This window comes from Colletotrichum lupini, chromosome 5 (assembly GCF_023278565.1).
Source record: "Colletotrichum lupini chromosome 5, complete sequence".
NCBI lineage: Eukaryota > Fungi > Ascomycota > Sordariomycetes > Glomerellales > Glomerellaceae > Colletotrichum > Colletotrichum lupini.
This window is the reverse complement of record NC_064678.1, coordinates 4,313,446-4,341,296: the sequence shown is the minus strand read 5'-3', so window position 1 is coordinate 4,341,296 and position 27,851 is coordinate 4,313,446. Positions and strand designations below refer to the sequence as shown.

The 27,851-nt window shown below is 54.6% G+C and overlaps 9 protein-coding genes across 9 annotated transcripts; 6 read left to right on the top strand and 3 right to left on the bottom strand.

Moving 5' to 3' along the window:
- Nucleotides 1-18: 18 nt before the first annotated feature.
- Nucleotides 19-2,737, top strand: CLUP02_10701 (uncharacterized protein; the record flags this gene model as incomplete). Its single annotated transcript, XM_049289674.1, has 6 exons — nucleotides 19-575; nucleotides 652-742; nucleotides 811-911; nucleotides 975-1,820; nucleotides 1,885-2,527; nucleotides 2,588-2,737. The coding sequence occupies 6 exons, from the start codon at nucleotides 19-21 to the stop codon at nucleotides 2,735-2,737; spliced, it is 2,388 nt and encodes a 795-aa protein (XP_049146819.1).
- Nucleotides 2,738-10,974: 8,237 nt separating this feature from the next.
- CLUP02_10700 (uncharacterized protein) lies at nucleotides 10,975-12,570 on the top strand (the record flags this gene model as incomplete). Its single annotated transcript, XM_049289673.1, has 1 exon — nucleotides 10,975-12,570. The coding sequence occupies one exon, from the start codon at nucleotides 10,975-10,977 to the stop codon at nucleotides 12,568-12,570; it is 1,596 nt and encodes a 531-aa protein (XP_049146818.1).
- A 253-nt stretch (nucleotides 12,571-12,823) lies between these two features.
- On the top strand, nucleotides 12,824-13,099 carry CLUP02_10699 (uncharacterized protein; the record flags this gene model as incomplete). Its single annotated transcript, XM_049289672.1, has 1 exon — nucleotides 12,824-13,099. The coding sequence occupies one exon, from the start codon at nucleotides 12,824-12,826 to the stop codon at nucleotides 13,097-13,099; it is 276 nt and encodes a 91-aa protein (XP_049146817.1).
- Nucleotides 13,100-17,495: 4,396 nt separating this feature from the next.
- Nucleotides 17,496-19,253, top strand: CLUP02_10698 (kelch domain-containing protein; the record flags this gene model as incomplete). Its single annotated transcript, XM_049289671.1, has 1 exon — nucleotides 17,496-19,253. One exon carries the CDS (start codon nucleotides 17,496-17,498, stop codon nucleotides 19,251-19,253), a length of 1,758 nt encoding a protein of 585 aa, XP_049146816.1.
- A 458-nt stretch (nucleotides 19,254-19,711) lies between these two features.
- Nucleotides 19,712-20,818, bottom strand: CLUP02_10697 (NADH-ubiquinone oxidoreductase 24 kDa subunit; the record flags this gene model as incomplete). The annotated part of the gene is made up of 3 exons (XM_049289670.1): nucleotides 19,712-20,086; nucleotides 20,273-20,563; nucleotides 20,693-20,818. The coding sequence occupies 3 exons, from the start codon at nucleotides 20,816-20,818 to the stop codon at nucleotides 19,712-19,714; spliced, it is 792 nt and encodes a 263-aa protein (XP_049146815.1).
- Nucleotides 20,819-22,022: 1,204 nt separating this feature from the next.
- On the top strand, nucleotides 22,023-22,645 carry CLUP02_10696 (uncharacterized protein; the record flags this gene model as incomplete). Its single annotated transcript, XM_049289669.1, has 2 exons — nucleotides 22,023-22,117; nucleotides 22,171-22,645. The coding sequence occupies 2 exons, from the start codon at nucleotides 22,023-22,025 to the stop codon at nucleotides 22,643-22,645; spliced, it is 570 nt and encodes a 189-aa protein (XP_049146814.1).
- A 78-nt stretch (nucleotides 22,646-22,723) lies between these two features.
- On the top strand, nucleotides 22,724-25,034 carry CLUP02_10695 (AMP-binding enzyme; the record flags this gene model as incomplete). Its single annotated transcript, XM_049289668.1, has 4 exons — nucleotides 22,724-22,891; nucleotides 22,956-23,073; nucleotides 23,235-24,904; nucleotides 24,960-25,034. 4 exons carry the CDS (start codon nucleotides 22,724-22,726, stop codon nucleotides 25,032-25,034), a joined length of 2,031 nt encoding a protein of 676 aa, XP_049146813.1.
- Nucleotides 25,035-25,308: 274 nt separating this feature from the next.
- Nucleotides 25,309-27,207, bottom strand: CLUP02_10694 (uncharacterized protein; the record flags this gene model as incomplete). Its single annotated transcript, XM_049289667.1, has 7 exons — nucleotides 25,309-25,342; nucleotides 25,421-25,501; nucleotides 25,564-25,685; nucleotides 25,719-26,404; nucleotides 26,457-26,568; nucleotides 26,626-26,915; nucleotides 26,973-27,207. The coding sequence occupies 7 exons, from the start codon at nucleotides 27,205-27,207 to the stop codon at nucleotides 25,309-25,311; spliced, it is 1,560 nt and encodes a 519-aa protein (XP_049146812.1).
- A 27-nt stretch (nucleotides 27,208-27,234) lies between these two features.
- Nucleotides 27,235-27,805, bottom strand: CLUP02_10693 (uncharacterized protein; the record flags this gene model as incomplete). The annotated part of the gene is made up of 3 exons (XM_049289666.1): nucleotides 27,235-27,302; nucleotides 27,393-27,568; nucleotides 27,621-27,805. The coding sequence occupies 3 exons, from the start codon at nucleotides 27,803-27,805 to the stop codon at nucleotides 27,235-27,237; spliced, it is 429 nt and encodes a 142-aa protein (XP_049146811.1).
- Nucleotides 27,806-27,851: the final 46 nt, after the last annotated feature.

The following is a 27,851-nucleotide window of genomic DNA, read 5'->3' as shown; positions in this document are numbered from 1 at the left end:
CTGTCTCGGACTATGATCATGGATCCTACGAAGCACAATCAGATGGCTTCGATGCATGGCTCAGACACACGAGCCAGTATGGAAAAGACGACAAATCAGGGCTTTCCTCCCCAAAAGACTGCACCAGTGCCATGGGCATTGATGAACTTCTATGGAAATGACACTTCACAACCATGGGTTCCCGCCGGAATCTTTCCCGACTCTCATCAAACTCAGCAGTTGAATGTCTCAGGCGATCTTCGGCGCCGCAATCAGGCTCACTTCGGGGGCGGATGGAGGAGCCCTCTCGCTTCAGAATGCGGTACCGTACCACAATACTTGCCTTCAGACTCTGGTTATGAGAGTAGGACCAAGCATAGCGTTGATAACGCATCTGTCTTCAACGATGTGGACCGAAGTCAAGACACTCACAGTATCTCGGGCCAACTATTGGACTTTCAACTGGGCCCAACGCCTACCGAGTCTCATTGGAACCTAGGGGCTACTCCCATGTCAGTGACACATCATGGTGCGGCCGATAGTAAGCTGGTTTGTGACCACTGCCGTGCTATCTGCAAGACCAAGTCGGAATTGAAGTGAGTATCGAAAGCAGTGCACTCCTACATTTTAGAAGCACATCGTTAATACTAATTTGGTAGCAAACATCACCAGCGTCACCAGAAAGCCTTCAAGTGTGATGTTCAAGGATGTACCCGTGCAGAGGGGTTTGGCACCCAAAATGACCTTGAGAGACACAGAGGAAGTGTGCACCCCGAGCTCTTCAACTCGGGTCCGCGATATCGCTGCTATGAAGGACCATGTTCAACGAAGAACAAGATATGGCCGAGAGCCGACAATTTCAGGCAACACCTGAAGCGGGTGCATAGTATCGTTGTGAATCCCGAGGATGATCTTAGCGAATATGTTGTCCAGTGAGTCAATAAGCATAAGTCAAGAAACATTTGTAGCTGTTCAAGGCGCCTAACAGGATACAGAACTACCCAGAGGCCATTGGGAGAAACGTATCAACAAAGTACACAAGACGTCCTTGAAGGTGTGGGCGTGGGCTCGGAGGTGTACTACCAGGCTCCTTCTATGGCCTGGGGCGATGGTCCATCGCCAATGTATGACGATGTTCAACTCTCCCCTCAGCATCCAGGAAATGGCTTGGAGATCAACCTCATCGACCCGTCCTTGACGCAGATTGGCGGCTCAGCGCGCAACGTCTGTCTTGAATCATCCACTGCGGACAAGGCCATTTCCAACTCCACATTGCACGAAAATGATGGCCAATCGGTCTGCGACAGCCCTCAATCTCACCACCAATATGTGCAGCCTAGAGAAGTTTCGAAAGCGCCATCTCCAAGTATCATGATTGGAGAGCGGAGGAGTCAAAGATCCAATTTCACTCGCGAAGGCAATTCCGCGAGCGCTCCTGCCGCCATGGAGATGAATATCAATCTCAATATCAATGGACCAAGCAGAGCCCGCAACGAGATTTTCGAGACATCTCCGATAGATCCTTTGGATTCCGAGGTCACTAGCACTAACTCGATCCCTTGTGCTTCGGACGAGACTATTCTTAGGAGCCAACCTGCCAACAATGATTCGGCCCAGGGAGAGCAAATATTCAATCAGCCTCTTCCCGCATCTCCAAACAAGAGTATGAGTGAACAGGCCATGCTCGAGTTACTCTCAAAGATGCCCAAAACCGTCATTGAGACATTTATAAAGACACAGATGGAAACGCCTCTCCAGAGATCCACACCGACCACAAACGGCAGTGCTGACGGCCAGCATCGGTGTTCAGACCCTGCCTGTGATAAAGTGTTCAACCGCAGGTGTGAACTTAAGTGTGTATTACTCCTGTCATTCCACATGTATCGGCTGTTAACCAAGGGATAGGAAGCACATGAAGCGTCACGAAAAGCCGTATGGATGCACATTTGCCGGTTGCAAGAAGAAGTTCGGCAGCAAAAATGACTGGAAACGTCACGAGAACAGCCAGCATTTCCAGCTTGAGGTATGGAAGTGTTCCGAACAACGGTCTGAAGGTGACAATGAGAGTTGTGGCAAGGTTTGCCATCGTCGGGAAACTTTCCGAAGTCATCTTCAAAAGGAACACAAGATGGACGACTCCTCCAATATCGAGAAGGTCCTCGAGGAGTGTCGCGTCGGACGAAACGGAGAACCGAAGTTCTGGTGTGGCTTCTGTGTCAAGATCGTCGACATCAACAAAAAGGGTGCCACCGCCTGGGCCGAAAGATTCGATCATATTGACAACCACTACGCTGGACGTGACGGCTTAATCAAGAAGGACCACTCCCAGTGGGTAGCTGTCGATCCTGACTCGCCAGACGTCAACGCCACCGGATCTTCGGACGACTTGAGTGATGCAGACTCGGCCGATGACATTGTAATCATGTCTGGCTCACGAAAGTCGACGATTAATGGAAGAGGTGTCAACCGTCAGTCAAGAAAGAGAGGCCTGGACGATGGCGCCGAGCAGCCCGGCCGTAAGCGGATGAAGACATTCATGTGGGAATGCGTGAGTGACCCTGAGACTTCTTCGCTCTGGCCTGTCAAGATATGCTAATATGACGCCTAGTGCTCGTGTACATGGGAGGCAGACCATAAAGTGCATTCGGCTTGTGTGAACTGCTCTCACGTGCGTTGTGGTCAATGCAGTGGGAGGTGGGTTGAGATTCAGGAAGACAGGGACGCCAACAGCACCGGCGACAGCTCGAACCAGGTGTAGAGACATTGGAAGGCCATGAACATGACAGCAAAAAGCGACCCCTGAGAGGCATGCGCTGACGCAATGTTTTGTAATGGATGACATGGAGTTATGATGGTAGGGCGAAGGATGACATGCGATGGAAGTGCTCCACGATGGACAATGATTCCCCCGTTTTTGCTTCAATCTGGCCAGGCTCCAAACTTTGGGACTGATGTTTGGCTGCGTTGGATTTTCAAGTTACCTCATTATATTTGAGAAGAGGGGATGGCATAAAACGGCGTCTCGGGTAGCGCCCATCAACAAGCAATGATTTCCTACCTTCAATGTCACAGTCAGCAACTTATCAAACGTTGCACCCTTTGCCCATGCCGAGTTTTCCGTTCATCGTCAGCCCTTTATTTGCTTCAGGGATTATCCATCACACGGTCATATGGCTTCCATGCCTGTGGCAACGGCATATGTGTTCTGTCTGTCTACGTGTGTACATGTCAAGAACTAATAACCATGTAAGTAAGCAGAACCCCTGGAACCAGACATTAGCTCCTTTCCGAGATGTCCTCCTCTTCCTCTTCCTTCTTGGGTCTCATCCAAGCACTTGATCGCAGTGCGTAGCAAATGAGGTACAAACAAACTCCAAAATGTCCCGCAGCGGCCGACGCCGAAGAATCTTCAGGGGTATGGCCCAAGAAGCCAGTAGAAGCAGAGATCCCGTAGAGGGACGTCGGGCCTTTCTTCGACGGCAAGCGGTTCCCGGGACCTGGGCTTTGGGTACGGAGTAAATTGAAATGTTTGCTTTCCTCCTGACGAGATTCCGTGTCAAGAAAGAAAAGGGGCTGCGTGCGCCCATCGCCCACTGGAACATGCGGCGCTTTTCGTTCCTACGGATTCCCGTCCGGGACCCCAGACCCCTTGCTCACTCACACGTTGCTCCGATTCCGTAGAACTGGTTTGACCACCACCACCACCACCACCCTCACCACCATTACCGCTGGGAACAAAGGTCATAGACACCTCCTCCATCTCCCGTAGATCTTACGCTTCTTCACCTCTGACACCCACGACACGACTTCTTCGGGCCAGGTCTCATTTTGCGCCTCCCCTCTCCCCCCTTCCCTTCCTCCATCATCCAAACATGCCAGGTACACCTTGTAAAGATAACCTACCCGTCATCCGTGCTGCCCTCCCTCCCCGGGCCTCCATATATTTGGGGGCCACAAGACAGGCTGGCCCAGCCTCAGCGGGGGCAAACAGCCCGGTATTGGCCCGTAATACAAAAGTCGAACCACTGTCCTGTATGGACTCTGGAGGAGTGACCCACGTTGTGTAACATGAAGAAGCTTGGGGGGTGGAGAGAGAGAAGGGGGCCGCCAGCCGCCAAAGACATGGCGAAGGCAGGGCAGGGCAGGGCAAGGGCAGGGCAAGGTTGAAGATTGAGAAGGCGCAGACAAGTCCGAAGCAGCAAGCAAACAGCCACGGCAAGGGGGGTGAGGAGGAGGGGACGGCAATGATGTACATGCAACACGCCTCGTGGAAGATGGAAAGACGTGGCTGTGCTCACTTGGTTCCTCTCATCTCCCCCGAAGTCTTCTCAGCCCTGGGCTTAGATCTAGTAGGGATGTGCGTGTGTCGTCACAATGCTCCATGCTTCGGGGTGGCTCGCTGGTCGTTTGGGGAAAAGGAACCGAGGAGCTTGAGTCGATGGAGGAACGTTGGATGTACGTAGGAAAGAGTTCGCTTTCTGTATCCTGGCGGCTACCTTGATTCGACTGTTCATATCTCAGTCACGCGATGGAGCTGCTGAGAACTTGGGTAGAGTTAACGGCCGTACGCTCTGATATTGGTCGAATATGGTCGCAGGATCGTTTCCGACAACCAGATAACAGCTGAGAATGAGTGTTCGCAGTAACCGTAGATGGTAGGCGATACCACCGTCCAATCAGTACAATTATAGACTGCATATTGTTGGTCGACCTAGGCCTGGACCAACAATATGCAGTCCCGAGACAATAAGCGATCACCGTGTTGGGCGCTACGCGAGGGTTGGTACTGACCTGCTGTCACCATGCTGTTCTGAAGCTAGTTTAGAGAAAGATCAGTCCCCAGACTATCAATAGCAAGCCTAGATATTTCAGCTCTTGTCATGGATCCCGCCGATTCGAATCCAACAAACTCACGCAATGACGGTGGGTATCTTCTTGTTAATGTGCCATCGTGAGCTGGCCCAACTTCGCATGCCACCATCTACTGATCATTTATCGGCGGCCGCAAAAAGACCAGGCACATCTTGACCCCGGAAGAAGCCCGAGTTTTGAATGTCACGGGGATCCTACTTTGTAATGGGCCTTGAGAGAAACCCTACAGGACCAACTTTGGTCAGGCCATCTGCAGGGGGCAAGTATGAAGAGAACCATGAGACGATAAAAAACCCTTGAGAGCGTTAACGCAAAGTTTACACGAAGGCCTCGATCTGGATCATCTGTCGACGCTGTACTGGAGTCCTGGACCAACAAGCTGGTACCACCACGGGCGTGTTGTCTCCTTTGGGAGAATCCTTCCCCGTAGATGCTTGCAGATCGTTTCATAACAGAACATTTGACCACCAACACGACTCCGCCTTGCCGAGTAGAGGTGATTAGAGCTGCCCAAGATCTATCTCGTTTCTGATCTGCCGATTTGAGAGGCAAGGGGTTGGTGAATCAAAGAAGCAGGTCTCAAAATCCCGATGCCTAATTAGCGAGCAGGGCCCTGGAAGAGGACTTTGGCGTTAATGGCGTCGACTGGTGTAAAGCACGCAGTCTTGCGTACAGGAATAGAATTGCCGCGCACTCCGCGCCAGTTTAACAACACTTGTATTTGCGCGAATTGCGCCAGTCCTCCAAACTCGCGCGTGCAACTCACACGCACAATGCTGCAAGACCCGCGTGTATTGAGGATTCAAGAGTCAAGACATGGCTTCATGATAGACTTGCGAAGGCGCGATCTGCTTGGACTGTGAGCCCCCCGATAATTGTTGATGTAACAGCCGCGAATCTGACAGACAGGGCTCATTGCCTCTTCTTGAAGCGTCGAGGCCGAGGAATGGGCGGGCTCATTTTTTGAAATTTGTCTGCGGATATTTGTGTAACGATGCAATATGGATGCAAAAACAAGGATCCAGCGGAGCTGGCTCCTGTTGCGACTTGACATGGTTGATGTCTGGGGAGGATTTCAGTGGTTTACGGAGTAGTGATTTCGTGTTCAGCTTTGGCTTGGCCGGCCAATGAAGTCTGTACCGTGCCATCCTTGTTCGAGATGTTGGGGTCTGGAGACAGTGGAGAGGAGCCTATGAGCCCTGAGATGGGAGATGAAGCCACTGAGTATCCGTAGTGTATCCGTACAGACTTAGGAACCCCTAACCTTGCATCTCTTGTTGCCGCCCCGGCAGGCAAGTAAAGTTGACAATGCTCTGGACGATACCTAGGAGGAATCTCGGAGCAAGTGGTCGCCTAGTAGGCCTGGAATAGAATTCCCGCAAAGCTGCATATCGGCGAGGTAACGATTTTGACGAAAGTCAAACTGCTCGGCTAGCTACTGTTGGCGAGACAGCAGATCCGGACAAGGAACAAGGAGGAAGGGGGCAATGGCGTGCCATCATACGGTCAAATGCACGAGCAAGCGCTCTGATTTCTGGTGCGCTTAAGCTCTCTCGAGGGTAGCAAACTCCTCCTCCGTACTCTCGTACTAATACTCGTCTTCGGCGATGTCGGTCGAGTCCCCACGAGAGATCGACAGGCAAATCCGAAAGAGCCAGGGGTCTCGACCCCCCCGACACTTCACAAATTCGCACATTGCCCAGTCGGGTGCTGATGTGTGCTTCTCAAGTTCAGGGTTGCTGGTCTCTTGGTATGTGTGTGTCCATACACGCGAAGACGGATTATCTTCAGATAATACAGAGCACAACGTGTGCAATTGTGCGTTTACTGTACCCATAAACGGTAATCGTATTGGTAGCATACCAGTTGACTGGGCGAAGAGGACGGGACAAGGACGGGAACAGGAGCGAAGGAGCGATCGTTAAGCGGACTCTAGAGCCCTGTGAGATGCCAAGACTCGCTCTTTCTGAAAGGAGCAGAGGCGTGCTGATGTGAAAGTGGATTCACGCCATGATTGCAGTGAATGGGTGTACGGATATGGAGGCTTCCATTCCCCAAAAGGTGTGGATTCCGTTGTGGATGTGACGCGTTGGGCGAGTGAAGCCGGGAGGTAGACACGACCAACCACGTTCTCTCACCGAGTCGTAATGACTTGTTGGCAAGGAGGAGCGGGAGCCAAGGACCCCAGGGGGTGGGATGCGCAAGGTAGCTGAGGTTCCATTTCTTGTGATTTGGATTTTGGAGACTACGCGGTGATAGGAAGTGTGTTTCAAGGTGTATGTAGCGATGATGGAATCAATCAGCCAGCGAGCGGGCAGGGTTGTTGGCAATATCAATAATGTTCGGGGGTCGTCGGTGTTTGTGGGGCAGGAAGACAGTCCGAATATTTGCGTCTAGTGTCCGTTTTAGCGTGGCGCCGTCCATCCGTCAGTTCGTCCGGTTTGCTATACTACGTATCCGGGCAGATAGTTGGACCTCGTGGGACGTGGAGACGGCTTCAAGGTTCAAGCCAGGAGCACCGGGGTGCTGGTGGTAGGGAGGACTGGGATCAGTCCCAGACCTCCCAGTCGTGCCAGTGTATGTAAGCCCGTTGGCCGAATGGCTTGCCGTACAAGGCGCTGGGCAGGGTATGTAGATGTGGGATGGAGCTTGTTGCGGGACGGTCCCGTCCTCAATGATAACGAAGTCAAAGAGGGATTGAGTGGGTGGCAGATGGGTGGCGTGGACCGTGTGGTAATGGCAGGATGGGCTTTGGAGGTTACTGTTACACAAAACCCACCCTTGGCGGGTTGTAGGATTTGCGTTGCGTTGCGTTGCGTTGCGATGTGAGGACGGGAAGAGGTGAGGGGAGGAAATGTCGGGAAAGGTTTTTTTTCTGCCCAGTGGCTGACGGCAAGCATTGAGGTTCAGGGCAACTACTGTGTAAGGTCCGTGGCAGGCGTGGATATCTACTGCGTAGTGAAGGAAGCTGTCACGCTGCGTAGCATTTGCTTAGCTCACCTTCCTTGCCTTACGTAAAGCCTGCCCATCAGTTCGCAGGTAATCAGTACATTACTACCTCCTCCGTACCTGCTGAGTAAACGCGGATACCTTCTTCCCATACCTTAAGGCAGTATCCAATACTCCAGGCAACGAATAAGTTGCATCGATGAAGGCGCCATCTTTCGTCTACGGGCCCCCATGGAGGGAGAAAGAAACACATACACTACTGTGCAGTACATCGTAAGGGACTCATGGAGCCATCGACGGTGAGGTGGGGTCCGTATCTGGAATTCTGCTCGACTGTCTTCTCTCGAATCCCTCGGCCTCTTCCCATCTCGCTCAGTGTCTCCCCCACCTTCACCACTCACTCATATGCCCAGTCCTTTTGCGACTTGCGCTAGTCAGCCTGCGGTCGCCTTCTTCGGGAGTAGGTATGCCTCATGGGTCCATGGGATCAATGTCCTGGACACGTCAAGCGGAACTCTCGCGCAGCTGCGCGATGCGATACCTTGCGCTCAGTTGCTGTCAACCCTCTACCCTCAACCCGCGCAATCGCTACCTTACCATACGTCTGCGCCTGCAGGTGTGTGAATACCTTCCGATGGCTACTATAGACTAGGCCTACCTAGGTATTGATACGTATCCTAAGCTGTACTTCCTTCTGTCTGTCTCTCCTGAGTCTTGGATTTCCGAATGTCTCTCTTTCTCTCTCTATCTTTTTCTCTCTCTCTCTCTCTCTCTCTCTCTCTCTCTCTCTCTCTCTCTCTCTCTCTCTCTCTCTCTCTATCTTCTTCACACGCAACCAGACTCCGTCCGTTCCACCCTCCGTCTCCGTCTTGCCCCATCCCTCCTCCCACTCGTCAACTTACCAATGCTCCTCCTACCTACGTGGAGTGGTACCACAGGAGACTCCAGTCCGCTCCTCTCCACCGCAACGGGCCCCTAGACACCATCCTACACTACCTTCATAGTATCCGTCACTTTCAACCATGGACCGACCACCTCAAGGCAAACCAGCTACGTGCTACGGCAGCTTTACATTCTGACATTCTGACATCCTCCGATCCGAGACATGACCTGGCCAAGCGCTGTCTAGAATCTCCCATTCCAACTTCACTCCCCTGTTGTTTCTCTCCTGCGCGAGTGCGCGGTCCCTGCTACCTTCTTCGCCCATCATCTCTCCCCTGCTCCGTCATTTTTGCTTTTGTCAATCTCCGTACCTTCATCACTTCCAAGGAAAATGGGGATATGACCACCTGGCGCATGGCCTCTATGCCGCCCTGAGACCTTTGCTCGGTATTCATCTCGCCATCTGGCCAGTCAGGGATGTCTTCGATTACCTGGTAAAGGTGTTGCGGAGAAGCCAAGTATCTCGAGTCTCGACCGACTCCTCATTCCTCATTCCTCAACGGAACACCCGGCACACACCTTCTTCCCACGTCTTACCTATTGAACCCCTTTGACGCTATTCAAGCAAGCCAAGCAGCTTCTCGACCCGGACCGTCATCCATGAGATCGAGAGGGTCCGACACTTCCAGGACGTCGTACAGATGCAAATCTTGCTCGACATAATTCAACCCCCTAGCTCAGACTTGCTGAAATGGATCAACTACCTGGCCTGTGGAGGACCGACTTAGCACGTCCAAGTGCCAATATCACAGAAACACAGCTGACCGGCCATCCCCAACAAGGATCATCAGTGACGTCCGCAGTGCTCTCTTGACAGACACAACCTCCTTGTGGCGGCGGCTGAGGCAGTCAAAATAAGGGTTGGGACAGACAGTGTGTCTCGCAACTGTTGACCCATCTGTCGAGGATTGCGTTGTCAACTTGGGTCGACTCGCAGACACTGACACTGCAATTCGCTGACGAGCTTCGGTGATGGCTCTTTGAAGTCATTCCCCATTCGTCAGAGACAAGGCAACTTCGAGTAAGGCAACCCAGTGGTATCTGCCTGGAGGCAACGGATGCCATGGCGAAATCAACCCATCAGAGGCAAGCTCAGAAGCTACCCGTCCCGTTGGCCATGGGTTCGTCTTCCGAACCAGGCGCAGCCGCAGCCCTGGCGGCTCCCCTCGTCCTCTCTCTTTCAACACCACCCTCCATCTGCCACCCTTGACCGGACAGTGGTTCGCGAACCGGCCCCCAAAGCGGAGCTGGACCAGCCAGACCAGAACTGTATAATTTTATACAGAAAAATACATACATCTGCTGCAGCCACTAGAGACTAGTCCCTGATGGTGTGCCAGCCCGTAACCACACGTATTCCCTGCCACAGTCCTGGCTCCAGGGGTGTGCATATGCGCTCTGCAGCGCCTGATGATGATGGCCCTCCACCGCAAATCCTTGCCTCTTCCTCCTCGTCTCTCAATCTGCCCTCTCGCACTCCTCGCTGGCCCACATGAGGCTCTGCAAAAAAATACGTACCTGTTCTCACGGGGTTTCTTGCTCTCCCCAGTGCTCTCCCAGAGCTTTTGGAACTGGGTGCGCCTAGGCGACTGCCCTGCCGCATCCCCTGTGCTACCGATATGTCAACCCACCTCATTGACTTATATACATCAAGCTCCGCCACGCTGGTCGCTCTCCGATGACATTATCGTGTCTCTTGCTGTTCAGACCAAGCACGGAAGCAGCAACTCTCTAGATTCCTACACTTGTTGCATTGTTCACTCACTTATAACTGCCTCGTCCTTTCGTCTTAGTCCGCAGCATATCCGTCAACTTTCCAACATCAACAACCCTTTGGTCTAGCCTTGGATATATTACCTAGTACGATCGGATCAACACTACAACGTCTTTCCATTGGGATACTCCCTTACCATTTTCCCTTTCAAGAAGGTCTATATTCAGGATTCTGTCCTGTCCCGTCGGAGTTAACTACCACTGGAACCTCGGATCTTTCAGTTGGAGCAAGCACGCAACATGGCCTATTACTATGACAATGTCCATGGAGGACATTTTACCCAAGACCAGGTACCTTACTACGAAGAACAGAGTTACAGCCAGATGCCCATGGCTTACTTTGGAAGCTCAACAACCTCGAGCTCCCCGACACCAGTCGACCCTAGCCTTGGATCCTTCTCCCATTCGCAATGCCAAACTCCATGGCCGACACATCAAACCCACCAGATTCAACAATACATGGATGGACCACGAACAGCCTTCTTCGTCCATGAAAATGCCCCAGTTTTGCTCGGTGTAAGCCAATCTACCAAGGAGTCAAACCCTCTACCCCCAGCTTCACAGAGGAGACACGGTTCCCCGTGTTCTCAGCAGACGCTGTCCAGCAGTGATTCCCATAGCCCACCCACGGAGAGTGACGTCCTACCCGCAACTCCTCCGGACCACTCAGCCACTTCTCCTTTCTTGCAGCATAAGCAGGTCTTTGGAAACTGGGAACCCCAACTGCAGTCCCAGACGCTCTTTGGAATGAATATGCAAGGGAATATTTGTGTTAATCCTTACGAAGTGAACGACATGTTCGAGAAGGAGGTAGTCCCAACGAGCTTTGATACTGCAACCTTCAGCTTCTGCTGCTCAGAGTCTGATGAGGCCAGTATTGCCCAGCACTCAACTTTATCGTCACGGCAAATCACCCCAGAGCCCGTCATCAAGCAGGAGGCAACCATGGCCGACCTACCATTCCATCCAAACTACCCTGATCCTGAATCGAACGGTACAAATATCTTTGAATCAGAGATCAAGGCCGAGCCTCTTGCCGTTGACGACGACAAAGACCTGGACTACAAGCCAAAGCCTTCGAGAAAACGTTCCCGTAACACCACGGCCAGATCTCAGGCTCGCCCCTCCGGTTCGTCTCATGAACGAAAGCGGTCTAAGGTTAACAACGACATCGGTAGCCTATCTTCAACGAGACTAAACGCGACACTTTCGTCGATGAGGAACCCCAAAATCCATTGCAAAGAGTGCAACACCCCCTTTTCCGACGAGAGCACCCACCAGAAGCACATGAAGCAACATCATACCCGCCCCTTTGTGTGCGTCTTCAACTACGCTGGCTGCCCATCCACGTTTGCCAGCAAAAACGAATGGAAGCGTCACGTAAGCTCTCAACACTTGGCTCTCCAGTACTGGCTCTGCGAGCAAGACGGCTGCTCCAAAACTACCAACCCTCCCACCAACCGACGTTCCTCCTCCTCCTCCTGCTCCGTCACACCAACGCCGCCCGCTCTACCAAACGGCGCCATCTTCAACCGCAAAGATCTCTACACACAACACGTTCGCCGCATGCATGTGCCGCCACATGTACGGAAGGCCCAGAAGCAGAAGAAGCCCACCCCTGAGTGGGACGAGAATCTCAAGGCTCTCCAGACGGACGCGGAGAAGATTCGCTGCGATCTTCCGAGATATATGCGCTGTCCCGCTGCCGACTGCGGACACGACTTCAACGGACCCCAGGCTTGGGATGAACGCATGGAGCACGTTGCGCGACACCTCGAGCGCGCCGCCGAGGGAAAGGAGCCTATGGTCCATTTTGGCGGAGAGCACGACCTTACACTCACACAATGGGCTTCCAGCGCTGATGTCTACGTTGTCCGGCGGACACGAAACATGACAGCCGAATGGGAACTCATTAACCCGCTCAAGGGAGAGGTTGGTCCCTCTGCTGGCAACGGCAAGGGGAGCAGCAGCACCGTCACAAACTCAACTGTTCACAAGGAAATTGTTGTTGCAGTCTGCTCCGATGAAGATGCTGAGGGTGAGGACGAAGAGTGATTTTCACTCCGTCACCCAGTCTTCATGGTTGTTGTTGATCATCTATACGTTACTTGCTACTTTAGAGTTGTTCAAACTGGCATCTCGGTAGTTCAAGGCTTGTTCATGTTTTCATTGAAGTTTTTCCCTCTTTTTTATTTTATTTTTATTTTTTTTAGATACCTTTTCTTTTACATTCTAGTTGCTTGGCCTTCCACGGCCGGAGTTTTCTGCTTCTACGATCAGGAAGTTCGCGAAGGAGTAATGCGACTTGATGAAAAAGACTTTCATTTTTTTCTTTTTTGCGGATATACAGTTGGCCGGCATACTTGAGCGGGAACGAGAACAGGATATAATCCATAGTCATGACCTGGCACTTTTTGATAGTTTCTGCATTGATACCAATTTGCTGTACCCTCATTCCAATTCAAATGCTCTCTCCCCTCATAGTGAAGGAACTAGTTACCTACCTACTTACCTTATGCCACCATCGGCGAAAAGAGAGATGCCAGTCTCACAGGATCACCGAGCTCCGAATAAACCGCCATAACCCCGAATCCCACTGGAGAACTGAAGCTGGCAAGCACGGGAGAGACGACAACCTTCTTCCCCCGTGATCTATGCAACAGGATACCATCCTAGTCCAGTCCCCAATGCCGCGCTGCAACTCTCCGTCGCAGAGTCCTCCCACGATGCGGCCAAGCAACCAACTCAGGCGCGCTTCTATACCGACCGAGCCGCCAGCCTCCAGTACCTCCCCGTCTACGCGCCTGTGGCTGCTTCAACCATGAGTTTCGGCTGGCGTGTGTTGGAGCAAACCCCTAGCTTGACCAGCGGCTGTTCGAGGGGAACGGCAGCGGCAGCGGCAGCGGCAGCAAGCAGCCGTGAGGCTCTATCGTCTTTGCTCGCCCACTCGACATACACGACGACACGACGACACGACGACCACTTACACCACTATACACAGTTTCACACGTCCCACACTAGAATCCCACAAACCACACCTACCTACAACTACACCAACAGCGTGCGACCGGTCCGTTCACTGGGAGGGAGAACCGGAGCTGGGTGGGCATCCAGCGAAACCCCGAGTCATGCGGCTCAAGTTGGTTTCCCAGCCCCGCCCAGTCCAGCCCAGCTTTCCGCCCTGGGCGCTAATCGACACGTCCGACGTAAGGGATGGGGACGGAGGGTGGAGGGGAAACGGGTGGACGGGAACGACTCTAAGCCTCTGAGGATGGGTAGGTAGAATGCTGACTTGTTCTTCTGTTGGCTGTAGGACTGTACGGAGGAACCTTACGCTCGCCCTCTCCTGCATGAGAAAACTGTTCCGGATCCTTCTCTCGTTTCCTATGAATGAACTTGAACCTATGAGGTAGAACGAAGCAGTAGGTAGGCAGGTACCTTAGGGAGTTGTACGTAAAGATAGAGGTAGGAAGGCAAGTAGCCGTACCCGCCGCGTGTGTTGGGCTGCCCATCGCCCATCGTCCATCGCCCATCGATCTAAGTTCTGACATGCATTCCTTCGCTTCCATTCCTTTCATCCCATAATCCGTAGGGCTCGCCAAGGGCGGAAGAGCATCCGTAGGAATAGGAAGACCGGGGGGAGGAGAGAAGAGTAGGGAGAAGGAGGGGGGTGTGAGATGTGTAAGACTTGGAGGCAAGGCAGAGTACATGCGGTTGCCTTCCCCGCGGCCCCCAATGTGTCGAGACACGGAGTTACAATCTAAAAAACCGGATTTATTCCCTTTTCTTCTTCTCTCTGCCGTTTATGCATTTCCTCCTCACCAGACACCCATAGGGTGGTTGCGCGCTGGCGTTGGCTGTTGGCCGCAGCGGCGCGGCCCAGATGGAGCGCTAGGTCCTAGGTAGTAGAGGAAAAGAGAAGACGAGACACGGAGGTCAAAAAAAAAAAAAGGACAAGACACGGATCGAGAGACAGAGACCGAGAGGGCTAAGACGGGACGGGGAGGGAGGGAAGCGTGGGAAGCTCCCACGCTCTCCTCAAGGCGGAACCGAAAAGCCGTCAGCACTAGTGCGCGTTGGACACACCGGCCGGCCGGTCTATGCAAAGCTGAACTCCATCGAACACATCAGCACCCGGAGAATGGAACAGAGTGATTACCTACCTTACCTTACCATGCGTGCCATGCTATCCCACCCGCGCCGCGTGCCGCATGCGAAGACGGAGACGGGGGGGGGGGGGGCTGCTTAGCCACGCAACGCAGCTCTTTCGCGTACCGCCAACGGTTCTCCGGCTTTGGGGGGCTGGGCTGGTCTGCCAGCAACGGACAGACATCTACGGTGTAAGTCTTGAGTCCTTGCCCACACCTACCCCCCCTCCCCCCATCCCGCGCGCGAGTGCGCGAAGCGAAACGAGCATCTTGTGTCCTGCGACTTCTACTCTTTTCTTTTTCTTCACTTTTGGTGACTGCGCCGCGGCGGCTGCTACGGTGGGTACGTTAGCCGACCGATGCAAGCACGGCGCTCCAAAATGGATGGCTCTGCGCCTGCAGCGTTTATCTAGATGAGCTCTTTTTATTCCCTTCCATGCGTGGGCAGTGCCGCGGATGTGTTCCTTCTTGAGGGTAGCTTTGCGCTCGATGGATGGTACGTTGCAAATCGGGGTGTGTGTGTGTGATCATGGCAAGCATGGCATGGCGGCATGGCCCCCAAGAATAAGGTACAACCAACAGGGCTGGGGATCTATGACGACGATGGTGAAAGCTTTGGCGGCGCGAGGCGGCCATCTTACTGCTTTGGACCTTGGAGAGTTGGATGGAATGGAAAGGTCTACTGCCTGGTAGGTAGGCAGGTTGCCTTTTCGCGGCTGAGGCTCACCGTGCCGGCATTTACGCTCTCTCTGCTGCGCTACTGTACGCCGCCTCGTGTTCCAGCATAGGATGCAGCCCTCCAGGTCTTACTTTCTCCCCTTGGCTTCTACTGATGACGATGTTCTTCAATGGCTATGTTCAATGTAAGGGGCTTGTCGGTCTCAGATTCTATCTTGAATGATAGTCTGATAGCCCTACGCAAGTGTGATTCGTATTCCTCCATAGCTGAGTGCTAGCCTGGACGTCCAACACGCCACAGCCCTACCGAGATCGTGGTTGATGGAAGGTAGGATCGCGGACCTAGAAGCTGAAGACGGACCACGGCCCTGGAACACTCTGCTTCTTTGAAGGAAGGGGGAAAAACTGCACTTACAAGCTGTCACGCGTCGTTGGGAACAGCAGGGGGTGGAATCCAGCCGGAATCCTTCTCGGAGGAAGAACGCCACGGTAAGCAGCTACGTAAGCCGGTTCCCTCGGTCCAGCGGGTGATTTTGGATGCTTACTTGGTACGTTCCGAATCGTCACGGCGCGGTGTCGGCATTGCCATTTTCCTAGTCCGGGATCCGGACCGCGCTGGGTTGCGGGACCGGATTTGGTGTGGATCAAGAGGTCCGGCGGAACCGGGTGGTCGCTGTCGCGGAGGGGCCGAGGCCACCCCGACCGGAGAGCCGACGGACAGGCATACTTCAGGTGCGACTACCTACCTTGTATTTACCTACCTTGTATTTAAGGTATCTTATGGAAGGCACCGAAGCAGATGATACCTGCCCACCGACCTTACTTGTTTCTCTCCCTACCTAAGGCAGGTAGTTATTGTGAGGAAAAGGCGCCCAGCTGTCAAACGATCAAGCGAACGAACCGGATATCTCTATCAAAAACTGCCTTGAAGCTCCCCAAAGAGCGAATGTTGAGATAATGACCACATGCTGCTGGTAGGTGAGGAACAAAGCGATAGAAATGGCCTGTGCCTGATGATTCGGCGGTTTCGGTGTACAGGGGCCCGCAAATCTCAAAAGTGAATGCAAGGAACGAGCAATACGAGGGATCTATATCTGCTGGTTACGGGTGGCCTGTAAGGCATTCCATCGTTTGTCGATGGGATTAGCTCGTGATTGGGCATCGCCGTCTCCAATATACAGCTATTGAGGGGCCAAGGTGGGATCATGCTGAGTCGTGTTCAGAGGGGAGATGTTGTGACACCATTGGTGTTCTCCCGGTTGGGCTGCCATGAGCCCGGAGATCAACAAAAGGATGCCCTGGGCTATTGTTGTAAAGTTTGCGAAACATGTTTTGATGAATATGTTTCCCCGGCGATGATCGAGAGCCAAGGATCGCTGCCCGGGTCGAAACAGGTTGGCTGTTGGCTGACTGTACACTTCCGTTCAGTCCCAATTCCAACTTGGTTCTCCGAGGAACACCTAGAATCAGGGCCTCTTCCTACCAGTGAACCCCCAAAAACGGGAGGTCCCCTGCTAAGAACCCGGCGACGAAACCCCACCAGCAGCACTGCCGACCTCTAGGTGCCTGGCTCCGTCCGCTAAGATACACCGCAGACGTGCGTCTGACATCCCTGATAGGACGAACAGGACGGGTAGCTCTTGGAAGCCTGCGCCCGCACCCCGCTTCCCTCTGCAAGCTGAGCCATCCTCCATCGCACAAAGCCCGCGCCGTTGGCAACAAGCGCCTGTGTGATACGAGAGAACGAGATGGCAACCTGCCTTACCTTGGATAGTTTAGAAAGGGGGAAATTCTCTTTGCCAATTATCCATCTCCCATATCATCTGTTGGGCCAGCATATGCCTTACCTTCCATTGCCCTTCTTGCTCCCTCTTTCACCCACTCATCGCCGTTCGATCCGCATCCGGAGCTTGTGTACACTGCCCGCTTACAACCCACCAAAAAAGAGGCACCCTGAGCTGAGCCGAGCTGAGTAGAGGACCGCTTCGCTACGTCATATCATTAAGGCCAATCCTCGAACATCACATCAGCAAATACAGTCAGCATACAAACCCGACTTCATCTCGACCCAATTCCCCACACTCTTTTCTCTCCTTCCTCTTAATCACCTGGCATACGATATTCCATACCCTGAAGCAGCGCCAGACAGCAATCATGGAGTCTTTTGGAGCTCTCAAGCGGCGGACGACCGAGATACTCCAGTCTCTCCCGCAGAACCTACCCAATATGCCCAACGTCAAGAGGCCGTCTCTGTCCAGCGGCACCGGCCCGAAGGCCATGAAGGGCACATGGGAACGAATCGACGTCCCGCCTCTCGCCCGCTCCTCCCACACTGTCAACGTCGTCAACGGCTCCGCCTACGTCTTTGGCGGCGAGGTCAACCCCCGCGAACCCGTCGACAACGACGTCCACGTTATCAGGCTTCCCTATAACAGCGCCGGTGCCGACTACTACAAGATCACGTCTGCCCCAGCAAAGCAGTATACCCCGCCCGCCGACCCCGAGCCCACCACGACGCAGACGGAGGAGAAGATTGACGACGAGAAGCCTGAGGCGTCCGGCGACGACGTCGAGGAGAAGGCTGCTCTGAAGCAACAGCTCCTCGACGAGGTGTCTCTCGCCTCACCAGGCGTCGCCGGAGAAGGAGAAGAATACTCGTCCCTCAGAGCTGGCGAGCAGACCACAAGTGCGCCCACGGTGGCAGACAAAGGCAAAGGCCCCGCCCTACCCGAACCCCCCCTCCTCGGCGACGTCCCGGGCCCCCGCGTCGGCCATGCCACCGCCGTCATCGGCAGCCGCATCTTCCTCTACGGCGGCCGTGGCGGCCCAGACATGACACCCCTCGAGGAGGCCGGCCGCGTCTGGGTCTTTGACACCCGCACAAACTCCTGGTCCTTCCTCGACCCCGTACCGCCCGCCCCCGGCGTCACCAACCTCCCCATGCCCTCCCCGCGTAGCTACCACTCCGCCGCCGCCACCGACCGCCCGCGCGACTTCGCCCCCAAGCACGCCCGCGCAAAGCAGACCTGGCGCGCCTGGGCCCAGGGCGACAGCGCCGACGTCGGCATCCCCCAGGCGCCCATCATAGGCCACGCCGCGGCCAACGCCACGGACGAGGAGGACGACGGCTACGGCACCTTCTTCGTTCACGCAGGCTGCCTCGCCAACGGGGAACGCACAAACGACCTCTGGGCCTTTGACGTGCGGAGCCGGGTGTGGAGCCAGCTACCCTCGGCGCCCGGCCCCGCGCGCGGCGGCGCCGCCATCACCGTCAGCAAGAGCCGGCTGTTCCGCTTCGGCGGGTACGACGGCAAGGGCGAAATCGGCGGCCAGCTCGACTTTATCCACCTCGAGATGGACACCTTTGACGACGGCGTCTCCAAGGGCGAGATCGCCGTCCACGGCCGCGGCGGCTGGCAGAGCATCGCCCAGGGCGCGGGCGCAACCCCCGGTACCGGTGCCGGTGAGCAGGAGATCCACCTCGTCCCGGGCCAAACATGGCCCGGCCACCGCAGCGTAGCGGGTCTCGAGGCCGTCACCGTCGGCGCAGGCCGGGAGTACCTCCTCCTCATCATGGGCGAGCGCGAGCCCAGCGCGGACGGCCATGCCGGCGCCGGCGCAATGTGGGACGACGTGTGGGCGTTCCAGGTCCCGCCGCTCGGCATGACGGCCGCCAGCGTGCGCGACGCCATGTTGCAGGCCATTGGCCGTCCCACGGGCGAGGGCAAGTGGACGAGGCTGTCGATGGAGCCGTACGACGACGATAACGACGACGGCCAGCCCGCGCCGCGCGGGTGGTTTGCGGCGGCGGCGATGAGAGACGTGGAGGAGGCTGGCGTCGTTGTCTGGGGAGGATTGAGCTCCGAAAACAAGAGACTGCGGGATGGCTGGATCTTGAGGATCCCCGAGTGAGATGGCCAAGTTCCAAATTGCATAAAAACTGCATACAGTTGATGGATGTTTTTTTTTTTTTTTGGTTTTTTTTCCCCAAGGTTCATATATCAAACAGAGCAGATTTCGAGCAGCAACTCAATAGCAAATGGTGAATGAAGAAAAATTCATCACGTTTTAACAGGTTAAAAGAAAAATTGGGAAATTAGGCAGATATCCGCGGTCTCCGGGGGGGCAAAGGAACAGAAGACAAATGAATCTCTAAACCGATCCCATGCATTCCGAATACAGCACATTTGTGTTTTATATACAAGCCGGACTCCCACCGGCTCTATTCCATTTCGCTTTGGGCCCCATTTCGTGGGCTTATCCCGAACGTACGCGCGTGCGTCAAGGTTGTTCTCCTCGCATATCCCCATTCGTCCGCTGCTCGCTCTCTCTCTCTCTCTCTCTCTCTGTGTGTCATCACACTACTTTTCTTACAAATCGCTCCGCGTCACCTCGGGGCCCCATGGCTCGGAGGTGAGGTTGGTCAGACCCTTTGAGTTTTCGCAGGTTTGGCGACCGCTCTTAATAGGGCCGGGCTTGGGGACCTGGGCGGCGGCGGAACCACCGGTGGCGGCGGCGGTGGCCTTGAGGGCGTCGAGGAGCTGGACGGTCGTCTCGGGGGTGAGGTCCTCGTAGTAGTCGTCGTTGATCTGAACCATAGGGGCGTTGACACAGGCGCCGAGGCACTCGACCTCGAGGAGGGTGAAGAGGCCGTCCTTTGTGGTCTCGCCCTGCTTGATGCCGAGATGGTCGATGATGGCCTTGACGATTACGTCGGAGCCGACGCCGCCAAGTTGGCAGGGGGTCTGTTTCTCAAAGTGTCAGCGACAATGCATGTTTCTGCTTGAAATGTGTGATATCGGTCCAAAGATTCCCGTAGCCACTGGGTATATCAAAGACGTCGCCTTCCAGCCATAGCCTGACAGCGGGGCCTTCGGAGAATGCCAATTGTATGATCGAGCGGAGATATCGCAAATGAATGGCGGACTCACAGTTGTGCAGGCCTGGATGAAGTACTTTCCGACGGGAGTGCGGTTGTACATGGTGTAGAAGGATGCGACTTCGTAGACGCGCTGGGGGGGCATCTCGAGCATGCGGGCGACCTCGTTCATGACGCTGATGCTGGTGAAGCCGTGCTGGCGCTGGCCGAGGTCGAGGATGGGCATGACGGCGGCCTTCTTGTATTGCGGCGGGTAGCGCTTCAGGATCTCGTCGATGACGGCCTCATTCTCCTTGGTGAACTTGAAGGGGACATCGGCGTTGTTTTTCGGGGAGTCGCGGTGCTGATCGAACAGAAGAGCGTTAGCAATTGACTCGGAATACACGGTCTAATTGTAGCAAGTTCTGGATATCGGAGAGCCCTCGAGGCATTGCTACAAGGACAATCGACGTCGGAAAGCGAGGCGGCTTACCACTTGGAGGGTGTCGCTGGGGCGGACGGCTGTGAGGGAGAAGGCGCGGAACTGAGGCCTCGCCGCCCGACACGTTGCCGAGCGGAGGGCTGATCTGAAGAGGAGAGGTGAGAGTCTGGAGGCCATGGCGAGGGACGGTGGGTGGCTGCTCAATTGGCGATGGCGGCGAGAGGGCGAGGGGGACAGGCGACGCTGGGCTTTGAGATATTGCGGATATGTGCTGTTCGTTTAGATTCGGGAGGTTCAAAAGTCGTGAGCTCTGCTTGGATAATGGATCGCTGTGATTGGTCGAGCCGGCTACTACGTGCTTAGGTAATGCTCTGGGTCTGTGGAGGCATAGGAGGCAAAAGGTCGACGAGTAAGCGTCATTGAGACTTGCATAACTTACACAATTCGATCATGATATGGATTTTGCAGGGACCCACCTTTTCCTTGGCTGGGCCATTTGGCGACTGCTTGTTCAATCCTTGGGATGCAACTTCTCAGCGTCTTTATCTCTACATAAGCTGAACCAGGAATCCGTCAACTGTATACGAGTTTCCGCACCAAGCAACAATGCGACAGGCACCAACTTCAGAGGCCTTTGTAGTAGCTGTTGCAGCCTTTGATTGAGGTATGGCTCTCGATTAGCGTTTCTCTGGCCAGGATGGAAGCAATTAACTCCCTACCCGATACTTCGTAGTTCCTAATACGGGGGAGTAATGTGTTGACGGCCTGCGATTAATTCTTCTACCCTTCTCCCAGTATCAAGCAGACTGAAATCTATAAAAATATGACCCATCGCCTTGGCAAGCTCACCCAGTCATGACGTGGCTTCCAATGCCACCGGCATAGTCAGCTGTCCCAGCTCTTGCGGGTACTTATTCGCTGCGGTCTGGCCTGGGCAATTGACCAAAGACCCCAGCATAACAGCGATGAGGCAAGCTAATTGAAGCCGACAGAAGGCTGGCGTGCTACTAAGGAAACAATAAGCACCTAAAACATACCCCATCTCTTGCAGACGCTGCCAATGTCACACAGCCGAACCTCTACCTCGGAGAGAGGCGGCTCCAAAGCAAGACGTTGGCCGTCTCTGGATTAGTCTGCTTATCAAGATGGAGAAGCTGTCAAAATCACCCAGAATGTCTGTTGGAACGGCGGCGATTGGCCAATGCAAGGTTGACTCCAGCCTCAAAACTCGTGCGACCATAATCTTGGGGTACTCGTAGTCGCAGATCCAATGATTCGATTGAGAATATCCCCATTTGACGAGACGTCTAGTTTAAGCTCGCCAAGAGATACACACCAGAGAGGGCACAACGGTATCTGCTTCTGTCCGCTTACAAGGTCAATGAATGACATCGAGTGGAATACCTGGAAGATCTCGCGCACGTTCTTCGCCATTCCGGCAGTGGATTGCCCAATTGTGGCCCTATCTACCTCAGCGTCCGAGACAACTCACTGCAGAACTGAGAGCTCTGGACTCTAACAGAGACAAGAAAGCACAACTCGCTGTATCTCGGTGTTTTGGACAAGCGAGTCTCCGGGCCTGGACTGCCTGGGATCGGTTGGTACCCTCCCCGTCCAGAGTCTTTGGCCGCGATTCGTCCTAGACCTTTATCAGACAAGAGTGAGTGGGTGTGGCACCCAATCGCGAAGTTGAACGAAATGGAAACCCTTTCAGGAAATAAGACGTGTCGTCGTCCGTCCGGTCTTTACGCCGTGCTTTGCTCCTCCTCAACCCCCAATTTTTCCGGTAGCTCGTACTACTGCGTACGGATTACCCGCCATGCCTCGGTTCTTCTCCCATCTTCCCCAGCTTTGCCCAGACGCATAGCTCAGAACCCCCGCATCGACAGGGGTCTGATGCGGAGATCTAGCGTCACGAAGCCTGGAGGTGCTTCCCCCCCAGGTTTAGATGCATCACTTGTAATCCAAGGTCTCGCCGGAAAGGACCCGGCCATTGGCCGATAGGAGCGCGGGGGGTCAATTATCTGGGGTTTCGTCTGGAGCTCCTTCGCCTGGAAGGGGATCCGTAGGCATGCAGTGATTATGAGACTAGAGAGAAATCCACTTTGGAATTGCCGTCTTCCCCGTCTCCTCATGGTCCTGGTGGTATTTATTTCAACTGGGCGTCTGCCGGCTGCTACCTGGCTTGGTCCCTCTTTCCTTGTAGACAAGAAAAAGACGAAGACAATTCTCTCTGTGATAAGACAAACTGTAAGTTGCGGGTCCTATCCTTTCTCTCACAGAGACACCCCTCACGATCACTGACTCAATCAAGTTCAGTAATATCATATTCTTTTTTTTCCAAACTGACGAGCCGCGGCCAAAACAAGGACTGGGATCACTAGAGAAGCTCAGAACCTTATTGCAGCAAGTCCCTTCAAACAACGGCGTCCGTTCGTCTTGCGTCCCGCATCCGGGGAGAGCTTCATATCACGCTCGAATCTATAAAATAAAATAAAAAACGACAGACCTACCTCACAAACGCCACGCTTCGTTCAGAATTATATCCTTATCTTCTTCTAGGGTAATAATTTTCTCTTGAAGACCCGCCCAGCGACAAGCCATCGTTTGAACAAAACCACACATCTCTACTCCAACATGCCAATCGAATCACGGTGGTCGGAGCCCATTCCGAACTGCTCGCTGCAGACATGGATCTTCGGCTCCTCCAACGCTTCCCTCTCCGATCGCAAAGCATTCTATGACGCCGACAGACCAGAAACCCACTTCCTGACCTTCTCCGACTACCGCCTCGTGGCGAAGCAAATCGCCCTCGGCCTACAAGCGGCGGGCCTCAAGCCCGGCGACCGCGTCCTCCTCTTCTCGGGCAACAACCTCTTCTTCCCCGTCGTATTCCTCGGCGTCCTCATGGCCGGCGGCATCTTCACGGGCGCCAACCCGACCTTTGTGCCCCGCGAACTGGCCTACCAGCTCAAGGACAGCGGCGCAACCTTCATGGTTGCCGCCGAGGGCAGCCTTGACACAGCCCTCGAGGCGGCCAAGGAGGTCTCCATGCCCGCCAGCAATGTCTTCGTCTTCGACACCACAGTGCCCGGATCCAGCGCGCCCGAGAAGCCCGCGCGGGGCGGCGCCCGTCACTGGACGGAGCTCATCGCCCCGCGGGCGCGGGCCGAGACGTTCGAGTGGGTCGAGCCGGCCGACGCCCGCACGACAACGTGCTGCCTGAACTACAGCTCCGGCACGACGGGCGTGCCCAAGGGCGTCGAGATCTCCCACTACAGCTACGTCGCCAACGGCACCGGCGTCGTAAAAGTCGCGGCGCTCGAGCCGGACCACGAGGCCACTGTCGCCCGCTCCGTCGGCCTCTGCTTCCTGCCCCTCTATCACGCCTACGCGCAGACGTACTTTGTCGCCAACTTTGCCAAGCAGGGGATCCCCGTCTACATCATGACCGGCTTCGACTTTGTCAAGATGCTCACCTACATCCAAAAGTACCGCGTCACGCAGCTCGTCAGCGTGCCCCCGATCCTCGTCGCCCTCACAAAACACCCCATCACATCCAAGTTCGACCTCAGCAGCCTCGAGACCGTCGGCTCCGGCGCCGCGCCCCTTGCTGCCGATGTGGCCCGCCAAACAGAGCGCATCCTCAAGAAGCAGGACCTCATCGTCCGTCAGGGCTGGGGCATGACCGAGGTCACCTGCACAGCCATGACGTGGGATCCGAACCGCCTGATCCGCAGCGCCTCCGTCGGCGAACTCATGCCCAATTGCCAGGGGAAGCTCGTCAACCCTGAGACCGGTAAGGAGGTCACCGAGGCAAAGGTCCCCGGCGAGCTCCTGATCACGGGCCCGACTGTCATGCGGGGGTACTGGCGTAACCCCAAGGCCACCAACGAGACCATCGTCACCGATGCTCAAGGCAACCGCTGGCTGCGGACCGGTGATGTTGCCTACATCGAGGAATATAGCACGGGCGGTCTCTTCCACATCGTCGACCGCATGAAAGAGCTCATCAAAGTCAAGGGCAACCAGGTGGCCCCAGCTGAGCTGGAAGCATTGCTTCTTGAGCGTCCAGACGTGGCCGATGTTGCCGTCATCGGGGTTACCATTGACGGAGAAGAGTTGCCGAGGGCATATATCGTCCGGTCAGCTGATACTAATGCTTCCGAGGAGGAGATTGCAGAGTGGTTGGCTGGTCGGGTCGCTAAGCATAAGCGACTCAAAGGCGGTGTGTCGTTTACCGACGTGATTCCCAAGAACCCCGTAAGTCTTGTTCTACTATTGCTCGTGTGAGAATTAGCCTAACAGTGTAAACCAGTCTGGTAAGATCTTGAGAAAGATTCTTAGAGAAAAGGCCAAGAAAGAAGTTGGCGACTCGATTGCAAAGCTATAGAAAGAGGATTATTGACAAGAGGTACGGTTCCTATTATGGAGGGGCACTCACAGGTGAAGAGGATTTACATAGCTTCAAAGTGACATGACTACTAAGGAAGAAACAAAGTCACCAACCTCCAAGTGGCTCCCCATTGGGAACTTCCGATAATGTTACATAAATTCGTCTATAACGTTCCACTGACTAGAGCTATCTTTCGCCCACCTTCCAAATATGTGGCTCACTTGAAGTGAGCAATAGGGTATCGTCCATACTGTACAGAACCCTTCCGTTGCTAAACAACCGCGAACTCCCTGTCCCCCTTGTTACTTTAACGAGAGCGTGCACAAATTATGCCGCCCTCCTCTATCCCTCAATGCAGGATAAAGAACGATGAAAAAACCGACCAAACTTGCCAAATAGCGAAAAACCCAATGACGCCTTGCCTGATGCCAATGCTTATGAAGCTCGATGCTGGAAACCATGATCTTCGACAGTGTCAAGAAGACACCTCGATCAACCCTTTCGGCTTCGACATGACCGAAGTGACCTTTTATTCCAGCCCCACAAGCGTCCCCAGTCTTTGTAGACAGGACCGATACCCTTGAGAAAGCGCTTGGCGTAGACCTTGTCTCTCTTAGCAACCCATGACCGTGTTGGTGGTTGTCCGTACTATGATCCAACTGCCAGACACGAATCGAGAACAGAGTCAAGGGAGCTCATGTCTTGAGGCTCTGCACCTTCCCACCAGGGCTCCGAGTCAATGTCCATTGCATCGACATGGCCGTTGGGTAGCTGCTCTGTGATGACCGGTTTGATATCAGAAGCTTCCTTCTTGGCTCCAGGAGGTTCGAGGCCTGGTAGCCAGGTGTAGTCGTGCCAATTCTCGAGCTCTCCTTCACGGTAGCCATACGATATGGCCGTATTTATGATGGGGAACTGCGCCAAGCCGCTATCAGCCATCTCCAAGGCAATGCGTACGTCCGCCATGCCAAGGGGTCCACGCTCGCTTGCTGCCTTCGACTCAATAGGTAGAAGGCCGCTCTTATCGCGTGTGAGGTCACCCCGAAGGGCAGCGTCCTCCTCCTTGACGAGCTGGTGTCGGTACTTGTGGGTCTGGATCCATTGGGTTCCTGCTCCGAATCCAGCAGTGGCGCCTTCTCCTGGGCCATTGCTTTTCGTCTTGGCAAATATGGCGGCCAGTGATTCCTTGATGAATGTTTCGGTCGCGACTGTCATAAAATGTGGCGCATCCTGAACGTGACCACTAGTAAGTCCTGCCTCGTAGCAGAACGGCAGCATTCTGCCTTCGACTACAGGGGCATCGGGGAACTCGCCAGACTCCCCAGCCAAGGGTTGCGCAAAGCGCTTGCGTATCTCCAAATCGAAGTCTTCAACTCAGTCAGCACTCGACCTTTACCAGTAAGCCAAGGTTCCACTCACTCATCTTGTTTATACCACCAATGCCTCCTGCGCTTGGTGGTACGTCGGCGGGTTTGGGCTGTCGTCGATGGTGATCCATGAACACATTGGAGAGGCTCTCGTAGGGGTCGAACTGATGAACCTCGACGTTAGCATATCGAACTTTAACGAGCTTGAGACGTGTACTAACGTCATTTCCGACCAAATCCTTGATACGCCGACGATCTTTCGTGGGCAACTGCATCACATCACCCTTAAGGCGACGCTCCGCCGCATCTCCAGATACAGGCTTACTGCCGACGGGTGCGGTGGGCTTGTCGTTGGCGCTGACCCAAGGGGCGAGCCCCTGGTCGGGCATCTCCCTTGTGACATTGCCGTATATTGCAGCAATTAGCTGATTATGGAGGTGTTCCTTTTCGCCATTGGGGGATGTGAGGATGGGATCGATTCGTTCTGAGTACTCGGTTTGATTCAATCGACCTAGGAGCGGATGTTAGCTTGCGAGTGATGATTGCGCGGATATCCGGAGTTGCTTACCGATGAGAAACTCTGTGGTTGACTCCTTGTAGATGACCCATGCTTCCGGGCCGATGGCCTGCTTCAAGGCGGTATAAAGCGGCTCTAGGTCAATGCGGGCAGGTATGATCTGACTTGTTTTGGCGGCTTTGAGAGAGCCCGGAGGTTGGACAGTGATGGACTTGGTGGAAAGTGTCGGCGTGGAAAGATTTACTGATGGGCGGCTGCTCAAGGCCGCGGGGTCGATGTCGGGCATTGCGACACGGGATGCCAGACAGGCAGATCACGTCGTCGAGCGTATTAGTGGAGCTGAGCGACAGTCGCGTGCAGCAGCAGCGGCGGCGGGCAGGACTCGGCGCAAGGCGGAAAAGATGTTCATGAGTAGCATAGAACGAAGGAGAGCGACAATGCGATCGCGAATTCGGTACTATCTCGATGAACGGGGCATGTTGTGGGCGCAGGCGTGATGACGAAGGTCGGAGGTGATGTCCAGTGGTTGGGTCCGGCTCCGTTTCGTACAGTGGAGGAAGACGGGATGCGATTGAGAGGTGCTGCACTGCTTTGTCGATGAAATTTTGCCGAACTGTCTGACGACGAAAGCCAGGGGAGGGCCGAGCCTGGGGAAGAAGTAGCGGGGACCGCAATTTAGTATGTGAGCTGGCAGGGCACAAGGGTTCAGAATACATCCGCAGGCGCTCTGACCACTCCGTCGGGAGCCCCTGCAGGCTGCTTGCAATTGGCATCAGCAACACTATGAGCCTGTGAGGTCGCGTCCGGCGCGTCTCTCTCAGCGGGCTGTAATGCTGCGAGTACAACAACGAAATCAATGCGATATATGACAACGACCGGCGCATGTTCTGCTCCTCACCTCGAGCTTAACCTCATTTTCTCCACTAGCCG